Here is a 16,541-nt window from a genome sequence, read left to right on the forward strand (position 1 = left end):
ACAAAACGTGTCAAAAAGAAATAATCACGAGTTTCTTAATACCATGTACTTTAATGCTCGTAGTATTAGGAATAAATTCCAAGAAATACAAACGTATGTCAAAAGCGAAAATCTCGATATGATAGGAATAACCGAGACATGGTTAAACGGTAAAGAGTTTGAAGCTGAATTTAATATTGCGGGATTTAAACATTTTCATCAAAATTGAAACCACAAGAAAGTTGTTGGTGTTCTGTTGTAAGTTAAAAGCAATATCCATGCCTGTGCTTTAGAGAAAGTGAAACAGAATACATATGATAGTTTGTGGGTAGCATTAATCCAAACCAATGGACAAAAAATTAATGTAGTTGTAATGTATAGGCCAAAAACATTATAATTAGCAGACGACAAACTGTTGTTTCTAGAACTGTCTAGTTTCTGCAACCGGGACTTATTGATAACGGGTGATTTCAATTTTACTGACATTGATTGGATAACCCTTGAACATGGACATATAGGTAGTCGCTTGATAGACTTTCTCTGTGACGATTACTTGGTGTGACATGTAAAAGAACCTACAAGACATAGAAACTTACCCGATCTAGTGATCACTAGCCGTGAAAGCATGATAACCGATGTAGAACTTGGTGAAACTTTTGCAAAAAGCGATCATAACTTATACTCAGCTAAAAAAAAAAAGATAGATACTTGTGTATTTAAAATACCCGATTTCATTAAAGCTTAGTTCATAGGACTACGTCAGGAGCTTCAGCTTACAGATTAGAAGACAAAATTAAACGAAAGACCTGTAGATCATATGTAGGAAATGCTTCAAATTACGCTTACTAGGATGATTCATACTTACATCCCGTTTAGGGACAGATGCCCCCTAAATCAGGCTCGGCCAAAATGGCTCGACAAAGAAACTGAAAATAAGTATTGCTAAAAAGAGACAGGCTTATAAGAAATACAAGTGCTATCAAAGTTATGTACTCATACAAATAGATTTAAAAAGACAATAAAACAACGAAACGACAATACGAAATAAATATGGCTGATAAGTCTAAAGAGAATTCCAAAAAATTCTATAGTTACATTACAGATAAAAAGGTTACTAGGAATCACATTGGCCCACTTTTATCTGCTGACGGTCAACTTGGGTATTCAAATGAAGGAATGTGTGATATTCTAAGCACTTATTTTAGCTCAGTATTCATAAAGGAAACACCTCAGAGTGAACTACAAACTGAAACCAGTGAAAAATCTAGGGTGAACTTACTACGGTAAATATAACAAAAGAAAAAAATAAAAGGCGTATAGAGAAACACAAAATTAATAGAACACCAGGGTTTGACGGTTGGCATCTAAGAATCTTAGAGGAAATAAAAAATGAGATTGTTGTCCATTAAGAATTATGTCAACCTGTTCCACACTAGGTGACACTCTTCCTTTCAATATGACTGCATGCACACATATTCTACTCCACGGCACCCTGTTGACATTGAAATGCATATAAACGTCGCAAAAATCTCAAACGACGACATTCAAGAACCCCCTAAGCGGCATGAAAGAAAATGAAAACAAAACAAGACAGTAACATGTACATTGATATTTTTACCTGTTCTCTGACTCCTGGTTTTATACTTTTCAGAGTCACCCACTGCTTCACCTCCTGAAACTGGACCTCGATATCGTCAGGAAGGTAAACCGACTTGAGAGCTGAGATGGCAGCGTTCTCTCGCCCCTTCTTGACCAGCCAGTACGGGGACTAGGGAGAAATGGAGTCTGAATATGTTTGACGAATATCACTCTATCTTATCACACAAATGCACACACGCAGTGCGTGGAAAGAATATTCTGAATTAAAAGGAATTGGAAGAGTGTTGCTCTAGGAAAAAGAAGAAAAATATACCAGCCTGAGAAGCTACAATAACAGTGTGAACATTGTTAAGCTGCTCTCTTCTCTGCTCAATGCGATGCTATTCAGAGCTGATTGCTTTCGGCCAATCAAGTCGAAGGACGCGAGTTCGACCGGGACGAGGTGGGCTGCTTACCCGAAAATAGCGACCGTGAGTTACCACACAGAGCGACGACGACGACGACCAATCAGCGCGCAGTACGCGAGCTGGTCAGGCCGCATCGAGCCTCGTTTGCTGATATATAAAGGCCGACAGAAGATTGATCGCTTTGGGACCCGACTGTATACACCACCTACATCACCACCATTTCCCACGCATTGTGAACGATGTCACAATCACCAACCAGACTCTCTGGCGCCTACCATAAATCGTTGAGTCTGTATTTTACCAGCCGAGCGCATCTCCCCGGGCGCCCACACACGCACTCACGAACACACACACATAATGGATGGCATTAGACACGACCCACATAACACACGGAAACATTACATATGAACGAGCCACCCCCCTGGATATGTATATATTACGACTTGTACAAAAATATGGTAGGTAATTAGTGGGTTGCCCCAGCCATGTGAGGCGACGGACTTTCAAGGTGGAATTATTAAACAAAAGGATAAAACGCACCTCAAAACTTTGCTGAGTTAGCCGCTTCCGACAACAAAAACCCGGCGCAGAGCTCCAATGAGCGTCGGTCTGATAGACGTGCTCTGTGTAAAGTGGTGTACTGCAAACTCTGTGTAAAACCATGTACAATGTGTACTCCAAACTCTGTGTAAAACGATGTATAATGTTATACTGGAAACTCTGTGCAAAGGTGTGTAGAAATGAGTAGTGAAATCTCCTTAAGATTAACCAATAAAGTGAAGGAAACTCAAGATCGTATCTGTAAATACAAGAAGATACGGGAAGGGCCTATATACTGGTGGCAGCATCAAACCGCAACCCATTTCCTCCAATAGAGACTGGTTCCTAGAAACCACCGTATTCTCAACCCGAAGCAAGCCAGCCACGCCCACTGTCGAGCAGCACGGACCTCGGCCGCGACCTGACATCGCCTACCTTTGACATCTCATCGACACCGCAGTACACTCTACACTGTCACGGGCATCGTCATCACCGACTCCAAATTACCTAACCACTTCTAAACCCACTTCTCAACCCCTCACAATACTTGATAATATTGATAATCCACACCTACCCACCAACCCCCCCCCCCCTGATACTCGCTTTTCTTTTCCATTCCATGCGAGCATCATTCCCCCATACTTCGAGTACCAACCTCAACAAACCTAATAAGGAAAAAATAGCACCAATCCATCAAAATATATTTCATCCACGACCCACACTGAACTTCCACCAAGATTCCTACGTCTGGCAACTCACAGTCTACGAGCTGCGACAGCCGCACCTGACGGTAGCTGCGCGTACGTCCATACATCCAAATTCAGTCAAACCTTTCCAAGGTATCCCAATGTTTATACATTTATGTATATTTTAAGATTCATTCTAACCTTTTTTTTTAAATAACAATACATCCAACTTAAACGAAGCAAATATCATTATATTAATTTTTTTTTTGTAACATCACTAAGATAACCACTCACTTATCTTTGCAAATAATTAAGTTAAGAGATTAGTCACTAGGTAACATAGTACTATAATAACTACTTAGTGATAATTTTTTCCTCCTTACTAAGTACATATTCACTAATATTTAAGTATTATTTTATATATTATTAATTGTTACCAATCCATAATTATAATACCATTTCCTTTTATATTACCTTACCTTGTATTTTCCCAATTTATTATTTACATTTAATACCTTTTCAACTTTTACAATAATTTATATAGTTATATTATTATATGTACCTTTTTTTTATAATCTTATCCAATTACTACTACAAACCCATATTATATATCCCATTGTATACCCATTTATATTTTATATCTTTTAATCTTTTACAATAACTTCTCTAATTATATTGATATATATATACCTTGTTGACATACTATTATCATATTGTTATATGCACCTTCTTGTATATCCCCATTGTATACCCATTTATATTTTCTATCTTTTCAACTTTTACAATAACTTATATAATTATATTGCTATATATATACCTTTTGGTCATACTTTTATCATATTGTTATAAGCACCTTCTTGTATATTCCCATTGTATACCCATTGACGCCCTATACCCTCCCCCCTCTTATCTAACTAGAACACACGACCTCTTAGGTAAGACATACAATTTTTTTTTTAATTTAACTATTTCAACTTAGAACTCCCATCTCACCTAACTACTTACTATACCTGTTAAGTAATACATGCATCTCTAGTTAGACACTAACATGGCTACAGGTCAGAAATTTAATTGATGGATTTCTTTCTGCCTCTAAAGAAGAAAAACCCTCCCATGACTCAGACCATGCCACAACTAAGGCAGATTCTCAAATAATTCCTGAGGATAACATTGACAACCCCCCCTTTCACCATGACCACTCACAGGAAGACCCTTTTAACCCAACCCAACTACAACAACTCCCCATCCCCCTCCCCCACTCCACACCAAAAGTTCAAGTTACCCCGCAACTAGACCCTCAACAACGAGCCCCCCACACCTCAACGCAACCCCAAATTCCCCCTTATGTAGACCCTCAACAACGACCCCCCACACCTCACCGCACCCCCAAGTTGCCCCACAAGTAGACCCCCACCAACAAACCCAAAATCCCACAACCCAAGCAAACGAGAACTAAGCCTAACCATCACCCAACATCCCCTCAAGTCCAACAGCCTTCACCCACCCTCCCTACCCAGCACCTAACCTTGCCCCAACCCCATTGCAACATCCTCACCCACAACTCCAACCTACAGTAATCAATAATTACCAAACCATTACCCCTCTAACCGAAATCCCCACCTTCTCTCAAGCTAGCGGACTCTCCATTACTGACTTCCTGACGGCATGTGACCTTTTCTTTTCTAAAAATCCAAACTACTCTGACTTAGATAAGATAAATCTATGCCGCCAGAAAATAGAAGCATCAGATGAGCACCGATCTACCGCTCGGATGCTAGACAGTCTGATAGCCACAGGGATCGCATATAGCGATTATAAGCAGCATCTGTTAAATGTCTTTCAGAGCAAACAAGCAAACAACATTAACTTTCTCCTCACATTTCTAAATAATACTAGAACTCAAAAACCGACTAACATCAAAGACAATGTAGCCGACGCAATCAAGGAAATTAGGGAAAATCTAGAAAATAACAGCCCTTGGATCTGTACAACTATTGCAGGAAAAAAGGCAGTGACACTAGAAAACCTATACACATTCCTGGAGATAGGCCTTTATCTTTCCCAACTCCCACCAAAGTGTCAAAGAGAAGCCACAAAAAGGGATTTAAACACTAGAAACCCATTAGCTTACACATACATATTAGACATAACCAACGCTTGCAACATCTCCCTCTCTGACCAGCACCATTTTGCTAGACTAAATAGCCTTCAGTCACACCAGCCCCCTAGCTCCAATACAGCGCAACCATCTAACTGGTGTTCCTACCATCTTTCAACAAGTCACAACACCAGAGACTGCATACAGAAACAACAAATGCAAGCACAACACCACACTACCCCTTGCTCAGTTCATGGAACTACTTCCCACACGGATTCTCAATGTAGAACGCGGCAATACCAACACCCGCAGACACAACACCACACGACCCCTTGCTCACTTCATGGAACTACTTCCCACACGGATTCTCAATGTAGAGCGCAGCAATACCAACACCCGCAGGCACAACACCGCGCTACCCCTTGCTCAGTTCATAATACTACCTCCCACACAGATTCCCAATGTAGAGCTCAACAACAAATCAAACAACTCACGCCCCCCCCCAGACCCCCCAACATGTCAAAACCAACACGGCCAGGCAAATACTGCAACCTACACAAAACCACAACTCACTCCAACGAGGAATGTTCTCAACAAAAATCACAACCACAACCTCATCAGAGAACAAACAAACAAGTTACCGCACCTCGACAAACACCCTCCTCCCACACAACACATACAACTCAACACCGATTGGGGGAACGTGCACCAGCCTCACGCACCAGACCACCATAGGAACGTCCGACACACCACACAACTATATCACCCTAAAGGTGACATTAGATCAAATTACTGTTGACATGATGGTTGATACAGGAACAAACCTGAACCTCATCCCCAGAGCTCTCTATGAAGCACTAAATGACCCACCCCAAATTCAGTATTCAAATACGGAAGGCCTACTGATAGAAGGATCAACCATATCACTTCATGATATGATTGATATAAATATAGAAGTAAACAATTCCTTCCACTTAGCTGATGAATGGAGTCTCGACCAACAATGTAAAATAGGTTTAAAGTCCCTACGAGACTGGAAGTCCATCATCAACTTAGATACCAACAAAATCTCCTTCCGAGATGAAAGTAATGATTCAACACCTCCTGAAACACCCGACCCAGACACACAACCTCTTTCATATCTATCTAGCTTAAATAAACCCTCTCCAACTAAGAGCTACTCATTCCGTCCACCACCTTATGTCACCTCAAAAGCACTGATGTCTAACACAGTCATCATACCCCCTAGACATTCAATAACAGTTCCACTATACATACCCGGAGCAATAGAACATCAGGATGTCATAATTGACCCAGATACGTCAAGAATAAATAACATAACCCTAGAATCTTCATGGGATGTAGTGTCAGAAAATAAACACACCCTAGCTATGTTAACGAATCTCTCAGACCAACACCGCAAAATTAAAGAGAACACATACATTTGTTCAGTCCATCTCCACAATTCCCCAATCCAGGAACCACTCCCTCAACACATCAACACTGTAAGACAAACACAAACCCTCACCCCTATCCACCCCAACCAAATCACAACATCAGCCAATGGAGAGATGCGTGACAAACTACAATACATCCTACAAAGGAATAGATCGGCTATCGCCTTAGAAGGCGAACCCTTAGGCAAATGTGATATAATCAAACATCACATCCAAATTCCCCCTACACCCCCCCCCCTCATACACCCCCGCTTACCGCATACCCCACAGTAGGAAAACACAAGTCAACAACAGTGTGCACGAGATGTTACACCAAGGTGTAATTTCTCACTCGGACAGTCCGTGGAACAGTCCATTCTTCCTAGTCCCTAAGAAAGACGGAACCTTACGCCCTGTTGTTGACTTTAGGAAAATAAATCACCTAACTCAATCTGACCCACGCCCACTCCTTGCCATGCAGGATGTCTTACAAGCTATAGGGAACGGGAACTCTGTTTTTTCCACAATTGACCTTAAGTCAGCCTTCTGGCAGGTGGAACTAACAGAGGAATCAAAACCCGTAACTGCATTCTCCACTGATAAGGGACATTTCCACTTCGAGCGTATGCCCTTTGGCCTTAAGAATGCCCCCTCAACCCAACAAAGATTAATGACTCGCATTTTCAGCGACATGATAGGAATCTCATTATTCGTCTACTTAGACGACCTCATCATCTATAGCCCCACACAAACTGACCACCTCCATGTAATAGAGATTGTCATAAAAAGACTCAAAAACACCGGATTGAAAATCCAACTAGGAAAGTGTAAATTCCTACAGACGGAACCCACCTTCCTAGGCCATAAGGTCGATGCCCGAGGCATCCACACAACCACAGACAAAATAAACACAATAACCAATTTCCCAACCCCCAGAAACGCAGATGAAACAAGAAGTTTCGTAGGACTAGCATCATACTATAGACACTTCATAAGAAATTTTGCACACATAGCATCCCCTCTCACCAAATTCACAAGGAAAGGCGAGACCTTTAAATGGTCTGAAGCAGAACAGCAAAGCTTCGACACACTTAAACATGCTCTTACCACAGCCCCTGTCCTAGCCTTTCCTGACATGAAGAAAGAATTCCTTCTTTACACCGACGCCTCCTCTAAAGGAATAGGCGCAGTCTTACAACAGAAAGATGAAAACGGGAAAGAGCACCCCATAGCCTACGCAAGTAGAGTACTGAATAAGCCTGAAAGTAACTATTCAACTACCCACAAAGAAGGCCTTGCATTGATATGAGGCTTGAAACATTTTAAATATCTTATACTAGGCTATAAGATAAATGTTTTTACAGACCACCAACCCCTAGTCTACCTCTTTAACTCTAAAGACTTACATGGCAGAATTGCTAGGTGGAAAACCACCTTACTGGACTTTGATCCAAAAATAACATACCTAGCTGGAAAGGCTAACGTAGTAGCCGACTCACTAAGCAGACAAATCCACATATCCACCTTAACAAAAACAACCTGTATTCCTATGCAAGACCTTAGAGAAGAAACAGACAAAGACCCGACATGGTCTAAAGTAAAACAACATCTACTTTCAAGAACACCCTTACAGTCCCGACCACCTGTCCCAATAGAGGAACTCAAACTGGTCGACGGAATCATAAGGAGAACCACTAACGACAGAGAAGTTACTGTCATCCCCAAAGCCACAGTTCCCAAGGTCCTACACATATTGCACGACAGCGCAATGGGAGGCCACTCGGGCAGGGATAAGACACTGAATACTGCTAGGCATTCTTTCTTCTGGATAAATATGAAAAAAGACATAACCACGCACATACATAATTGTGTGACTTGCAACCAATTCAGAGGACCTGACCCAAAACAACTCAATATCAAAGACATTCCACTCCCTGCTGAACCATGGGAAACACTTGGCATTGACCTACTTAAAATGCCAACGAGCCATCAAGGTTCCAATTATGTACTCACGGCAGTCGACTATCTGTCAAAGTACACAATCCTAGTTCCACTACAGGACAAAACAGCAGAGACTATGGCCAAAGCATTGGTTAACAACATATTCTGTAGATACAACATCCCCAGGCGAATGCTGTCTGACAATGGTTCAGAGTTCAAGAACCAGGTAATGCGCGAAATAGCACATTTATATAACACAAATCAAACCTTCGCCACTGCCTACCATCCACAAGGGAATGGACTTGTGGAACGAACAAATAGAAAAGTGCTTGAAATCCTCAGACCTTTGGCCAACGATCTTTCGGATAGTTGGGAAGATTGGCTACCCCAGGCACAAGCTAGTATCAATAGCACAGTCAACTCCGCAACAAAGATGTCCCCCATGAGATAATTTTTGGCCAAAGAATGCGCCTACCCTACCAAATATTCAACCAACCACCACCCCCCTTATTTAACCTAGATAACCTTACCCAATGCCTAAAAAGAGGCATGCAAAGTATATACAAACAAGTCAGAGAAAACCTCAAAGTAGCTCAAGAAAGAACAAAAACAAAACAACACAAACGATCATCTCCACTTAGCATAACACTTGGAGACACAGTCATGGTCAGAGACTCTAATAGATCTAACAAACTCAAACCCAAGTTCTTAGGCCCCTTCACAGTCACAACCTCACTCCCCAACAATGTTTTCCTGTTAACGGACCCTTCCGATCACACAACCGTAACCATACACGGAGAGAAGTTGAGAAAAGTTAAACTTAACCTCGACCCAACCCCACCTCCCAACTACAACCCACCTACCGCATTAACACATAACTCACCTAAGCCCAAGTCCCATCACATGACACTACGTCGACGCAACTAAACATGCACTCTAGCTCTCGCCCCTGAAGATGCAGGACGTCATGCATCCCTCAGTGGAGGTTAAAATGGCCAATTTACAATAAGAACTCCCTTCCGCATATCTATCAAAACTTCTCTACTTCCTTCCGACCACTATAACCTTAGCGAGAGTCAGATAGACATATCCTCATTCACTAAAACATAACCTTCATCCACAGGATGCCTCCCATACTTCTGCTACCCCTTCTCGTCCACCTCTCCCTCTCCACCCCCATACTGATACCAGGAGCAATCGTCAACAACCATGGCAGCTTGCAAGATAGCACGACCCAACTTCCATATCTGTCCAGCTTACCCCTTCCATTTCCAATTAACCAAGTCCCAACCTTGCCTCTCAGAACTCACAACACCCAAAGTCAATTTTTCCGAGACATGTGATTTTCGCTTTTCGGACAACACTCAAATACACCACACCCACGTAGGACATAAACACTTCATATTTCTTCCCCACCCCACATTAGTATCCGTAATATGCCTACACAAACCACCCTCCCATCATAAGATCAACGGCTCTATTACTCTACCAGACACCTGCCACATCTATATGATGGACTCAATGCTCCTCCCCAACAAACTCCATAACCAAGGCACTCTCAACACCGCCCACGATCTAGGTCCCATAACCCAACTAACGCTTCCACCCCTCCCTAAGATCCCCGATACCATCCTCCCAAGTAAGATAGACATGGTACGTCTCCTAAATAAATCAACTACTCTTGATATGGACTCCTTAGATCTACACTATAAAATTTTACCCTATGCCTCCACTGCCCTCTCAATCTTAATCATCATTTTTGTACTAGTGATACCAACAAAATACTTTTGCATGAAATAAGTCTTTGAAACAGTTTTTTTTTTCTTCTCCGTTTCCCAAATTGCTGTAAACCTAGGTTAAGTTTTATCTTGTGTCTCACCAATATCTTATAGTGACATATATATACTCATACAAACTCGTAGATAAGAGTTTCCCAGAAAACATAGAATATGACTTACAAACAGTGATATGTGAAATGTCATATAAACTCTTATGTGATAGTTGAAAATATGACTTACAAACAGTGATACGTGAAGTATCGTATAAACTTTCATGTAATAGTTGAAAATATATGTAATGTTGGTGAGACACAACTTTATTCCCTATTCAGAGACACAACATCGCATACCCATGCTTCTAGTTCAATGTACCCTCTTGGGACCTCATAATCACCTCAACATCACCCCCCCCTTCTCCACATATAACCACCCAAAGATTTTGTGTCTCTGACTATATAACTATATAATAGTATATATGTATCAATACCTGGTTAACCATGTAACATTAGGTACCGGGAGCCACCTAACCCCAGGGGGAGGGCGATATGTATACACCACCTACATCACCACCATTTCCCACGCATTGTGAACGATGTCACAATCACCAACCAGACTCTCTGGCGCCTACCATATCCGCTCAAAATCGCTGAGTCTGCATTTTACCAGCCGAGCGCACCTCCCCGGGCGCCCACACACGCACTCACGAACACACACACATAATGGATGCCATTAGACACGACCCACATAACACACGGAAACATTACATATTAACGAGCCACCCCCCTGGATATGTATATATTACGACTTGTACAAAAAATATAGTAGGTAATTAGTGGGTTGCCCCAGCCATGTGGGGCGACGGACTTTCAAGGTGGAATTATTAAACAAAAGGATAAAACGCACCTCAAAACTTTGCTGAGTTAGCCACTTCCGGCAACAAAAACCCGGCGCAGAGGTCCTAGAGCGTCGGTCTGATAGACGTGCTCTGTGTAAAGTGGTGTACTGCAAACTCTGTGTAAAACCATGTACAATGTGTACTCCAAACTCTGTGTAAAACGATGTATAATGTTATACTGGAAACTCTGTGCAAAGGTGTGTAGAAATGAGTAGTGAAATCTCCTTAAGATTAACCAATAAAGTGAAGGAAACTCAAGATCGTATCTGTAAATCCAAGAAGATACGGGAAGGGCCTATATACGACGACTAATTTTTCCATATCTGCAGTAGCTGTCTTTCTCTCACCATCTCCTCGGAACCGCAACCATCATCTTAGAACCCCTCCAATGCTCCCAGCAACTAGATACGAGAACATTTAACCCAGCAGCCTTCTCTCCTTCCGTACCCGGAGCCACCAGTCGCTCTCCTCCGCGGAATCGTCTCGACTCCCAAACCCAGGCAAATCGCCACTGTCGAATCGTGGTCCCGTGGGTAGCGTTTTTCAAGAAATACATATTGGCCCCTGACCCACGCCTTCTTAACTGTAAATAAACCATTTATCTCCTCCAGTGTTTTCCTGACATATGGCTTTCAAGGTGGGACACCTGACATGTGGTGTATGACGTGGGGCCACCAATTCTGACAGATGTTAAGATGGGAACCTAATGTGAAAAAAGTTAAAATGAGAGAGAGAGAAAGAATCAGTGGGAGGAATGCCGGAGAGTGTGAATTCCTTGACAGGATGTTTGCTTTGATGCCAAGGAGGACCAAAGACAAAGACTGTTTACAATGTCAAATGATACAAGTGGAATTGAAAGAAATAAAATTGGAAAAAAGGTATAAACTGACTGTCATGAAGAAACTATTTATTTAAGATGTTAAGCAGGCAACAGGAGATTGAGGGAATCTGAAAGAGCAAAATTTATCTCAGGAAGTTAGTAGGTTAAGTCACTGAAGAAGCCTAGGTATTGAAGAAATCTAATTTTACTCAGGATGCCAAAATAGAGCAGTTAGAACGTAACACAATGAAAGATGAAACAAACAAATAGATAAATATAATGGCAACAGTAAAGTATTGAGAAAAAGGGCTGACTGTATTAAAAGAAATTGTATTGGGTAAAGAATTGTCATAATTTGAGGGTAAGGGAAGGAACATATTACACCAAAAACAGACAGGGAAAACAATAATTGCAAAGTGACGAAAATGTAGGAGTAGTTTTAAAAACTGATAAACAAGAAGAGATTGAAAGGGTTTGGGCTAGCTCAGGTCAGGTTTCATACAACAATCCACTTCAAATAATAGAATGTAAAACTAAACAAAGACAAGTTCAAGAATGGGAGTAACGAAAAAATAAAATGGTTGCGAAGATTCATGAGAAGATATACTGTATCATATAGTAAAGAATAAGTATATGGCTGGCAAGGGATACGGAAGGAATGAAAGAGAATAACCCAATAAAAGGAAAATACAAAACAGCTAAAAGTGATTATATAAGTATCTGAGGATAGAAAGAAATATTCAGAAATATATAGTTCATAATTGTAAAGACAAAGCTAAATTCCTCCGTCAACAGTAAACTCGAATACAGGAAAGGGATCGCCAATCTAGAATAGACTTGAAGATGTAAAATTGCAAATAGAAATGATGAATTAAAGATTACAATTGGGATTGGTTATGTATTGTGTCATTGAAGAAAGGAAAAGGGTTACTTGAAATGAAACGTAAAGACACGAATTGGGAGCACATATTGTATGTAAACTACTGGATATCATAGATAAAAAAAAAGCAGGGCTTGGAGTTATCGTTAACTGAATATCTAAGGAATATAGAGGTAAAAGGATTGTAAGCAATCAGATGTATGTTTACTGGAAATAAGGAAATTGCTCTACAATGGAAAAGGAGCGATGTGGTACCAACTTAGAAGGAAGGAAACAAGAAGGGATCTCTGAATTATAAAAAAAACGCCCTTGACTAAAACGATAGTTAATTTGTGAAAGATTGGTGGATACAATATCTAAGAGGTGAACATATTGGCAGATAGCCAATTTATATTCAGTTTGGGTAATCGATGCATAATAAGAAAGAGACGATTGGGCGAAGTGTGTATAATCGGAGAAAGCTATTGAGAAAGTAATAGAAAGAATTGATAATTAGATATGAATAATAATCATAATAGAAATAATGATAAACTAATCACACACGCGCACACACGAACGCATACACGTACAACAGTCTGTGAATTCATTTAGTGTATGCTCAAGGACAAACATATTCATTCTCATATAATGTTAATATACGTACCTCAGGCACGAATAAGATGGAAAGCAAAAGGAGAAAAAATGGCGCAGCACAAAAAGTCGTCGTGAGGTGCCAGGGCAGGAAAATGTTGGCCACGTTCATCTCCAGAGAGGCCAAATACGAGAAGAACATCGGAAAACTTGCAGCGACCCCTCGGATCTTGGGAGACACCAGCTCGCTCACCAGAGGTTGCGACACCGTCACAATGAAGGCATAGGCAGCGCCGGAAATGGCTCGTCCTATGAAGAGCGCTGTTATAGTCGGGGTAAGGCCTATCATCAACCAGGAGACAATGGCCAACACAAGACCTAGTATCGTGGATCCCTTGAGTCCAACTAAGTTGATGAAGATCCCAGAGAGTAAGATGAAAGGGATGCTCGAAAGGGTGGGTAGGGAGGCTGTAAAAGAATATCTTCGCTTAGCTTATCGTTTAACTTTGAAATATATAGATACATTAACTATTGTAGCACAATTGTCTTCACTTATATTAATAAATAAGATTGTAGAAGTACGAAGGGATTTATCTGATCTTTATCCCAGTTTAGGTCTAGAACTAATACATAGAAATTGGTCCTTGCCTTCCAAGCCAGCATGACTTTTCAGACATTCATATATTTTCACTGGATCTGACTCATCACATGAAAGGGTGTATCTTAAACAGTTATTTGAGCTCGGTATTCGTAAACGAAACACCTCAAAGTGAATTCCAAACTGAAACCTGTGAAAAGCCTAGGGTAAATTTACTCACTACGGTAAATATAACAAAAGAAAAAAATAAATGGTGTATAGATAAACTCAAAGTTAATAAAACACCAGGGCCTGACGGTTGGCATCCAAGAATCTTAAAGGAAATTAAAAATGAAATTGTTGTTCCATTAGAAATTATTTTCAAGAAATCCCTCATATCCGGAGATGTCCCAAGGGAGTGGAAGCTAGCTAACGTTACTCCCATATTTAAAAAAAAAATAAAAATAATGGAAAATATCATCAGAGATGCTATCGAACATCATTTAGAAAGTAACCGTATGATAAATGATAACCAGTATGGTTTCAGACGGAAACGTTCTTGCGTGACTAACTCACTCGAGTTCTACAACACAGTTATCTCGAATTATGACAAAAGAAACAATATAGATTTAATATATCTAGACTTTGCAAAAGCTTTTGATACCGTCCCACACGAAAGACTACTTAATAATTTGGTTTACACGAAATAAGTGGTAGCCTATTAAGTTGGACTAGTAATTGATTGAATAGTCGAAAACGGAGAGTTGTTTCAAATGGAAAAACTTCTAGATGGGAAAATGTTACAAGTGGAGTTCCTCAGGGTTCCGTTCTTGGGCCACTTCTATTCATAGTATATATATATAAATTATATAGACCATGGACTTAAATCTACTGTTTCCATGGGAAGTATTGAAATTGTGACAAGACCATGACTGTGAGTATATAATTTAAAGAAAGAATATCTTTCTAGACACAGGAGCCAAGTAAAGTAAGTCAGTGTTGAACATCCAAGTGGTCATTTAATTCTGTAACTAAATTTATAAGTGCTAAGAAGAATGCTGTGATTGAACAATGAAGACATGAGTGCAGTAAGAGAATGTAATTTGAATTAAGTTTGAAATTTCCTTGTTAACTTAACACTAATTTCCGTGGGTTAATGTTGAGGATTGGTTAAGAAAGAGTGCAGTAATAGAATATTGTGTAATCCTTTTTGAATTAAGAATAAGATTCCGTGGTGTATTCAATATTGATTTACGTAGATTAGTGCTGAATATTGATTATAAAGTTAGAGAGTGCTTTGATTACGAGTAGACTTGAAATTTGTATTTGAATATAGTTTTCCAGTTTCTATTCATTAACATGTTGTGAATTATGAAAATTAAGAATTGAATTTGAGTGAGATATATTTTTCCAGTTTCTATTCATTAACATTTTGTGAATTATGAAAATTAAGAATTGAATTTGAGTGAGATATAGTTTTCCAGTTTCTATTCATGGGTCAAGAGCTGATAAAGAAAAACGTAAAACATTTATCAGTTGTAATATTTGCAAACTTGATAAAGGTTCCGATTGGAGTGCCTCGGAGATATCTGGGCAACGTGCTGCAGGCACTCATATACACTGGCACTGTTAACCAGATATAACTCATCACGCTCCTTCCCTTTAACACCAAGGGTCACTTTCCTCCTATTGCTCCGCGGCACTCAATGAATAAAGCTTAACCCGGGGGCTGTGGTGCCCAGTCCAGAGAGCCAAAGAAAGTCCCCACGAAGGATACACAGACGATGTTTACCGAGCCAGCCTGCTTCGTAGTCCATCAGGAGAAACTCCTCCTGTATGTGTGAGGGTGGAAGAGTGTTGGCACTCTCGGTGGTGACACTGCTGGCGTTGGCATTGATGATGAGGTCAACGACGACGTTTGGCCACGTCATGAACAGGCCTTCGATCATCATACAGCCTGCAACCACAACTGCATACACAATCTGCAATAGAAAAAGCTAACGTTTGAAAAAATCACTGCACACACACACACACACACACACACACACACACACACACACACACACACACACACACACACACACACACACACACACACACACACACACACACACACACACACACACACACACACACACACACATATATATATATATATATATATATATATATATGTATAAATATATATATATATATATATATATATATATATATATATATATATATATATATATATATTTCCTTGACTCCTAATAAATTATTTTGTATGATTTTTTCATGACTTCATAATCTTTTTTCATCTTTTTTGTAAGCTTCATATAGATTTAACAAAGAC

At 40.2% G+C, this 16,541-nt stretch overlaps 1 protein-coding gene across 1 annotated transcript in view; it reads right to left on the reverse strand.

Annotated features, from left to right (window-relative positions):
* Nucleotides 1-11,384: 11,384 nt before the first annotated feature.
* LOC143030220 (solute carrier family 2, facilitated glucose transporter member 6-like) overlaps nucleotides 11,385-16,541 on the reverse strand; it is a 13,153-nt gene continuing 7,996 nt past the window's right edge. Inside the window, exons 2-4 of the mRNA XM_076193380.1 lie at nucleotides 15,999-16,188; nucleotides 13,703-14,097; nucleotides 11,385-11,510 (exon numbers count right to left, since the gene is read on the reverse strand). Of these exons, the coding sequence (XP_076049495.1) occupies nucleotides 11,385-11,510; nucleotides 13,703-14,097; nucleotides 15,999-16,188 (711 nt within the window). The remainder of the gene's footprint in view (nucleotides 11,511-13,702; nucleotides 14,098-15,998; nucleotides 16,189-16,541) is intronic.

The sequence above is a fragment of the Oratosquilla oratoria genome, chromosome 12 (genome assembly GCF_046742065.1).
Source record: "Oratosquilla oratoria isolate Oo_2021 chromosome 12, ASM4674206v1, whole genome shotgun sequence".
NCBI classification, from domain to species: domain Eukaryota; kingdom Metazoa; phylum Arthropoda; class Malacostraca; order Stomatopoda; family Squillidae; genus Oratosquilla; species Oratosquilla oratoria.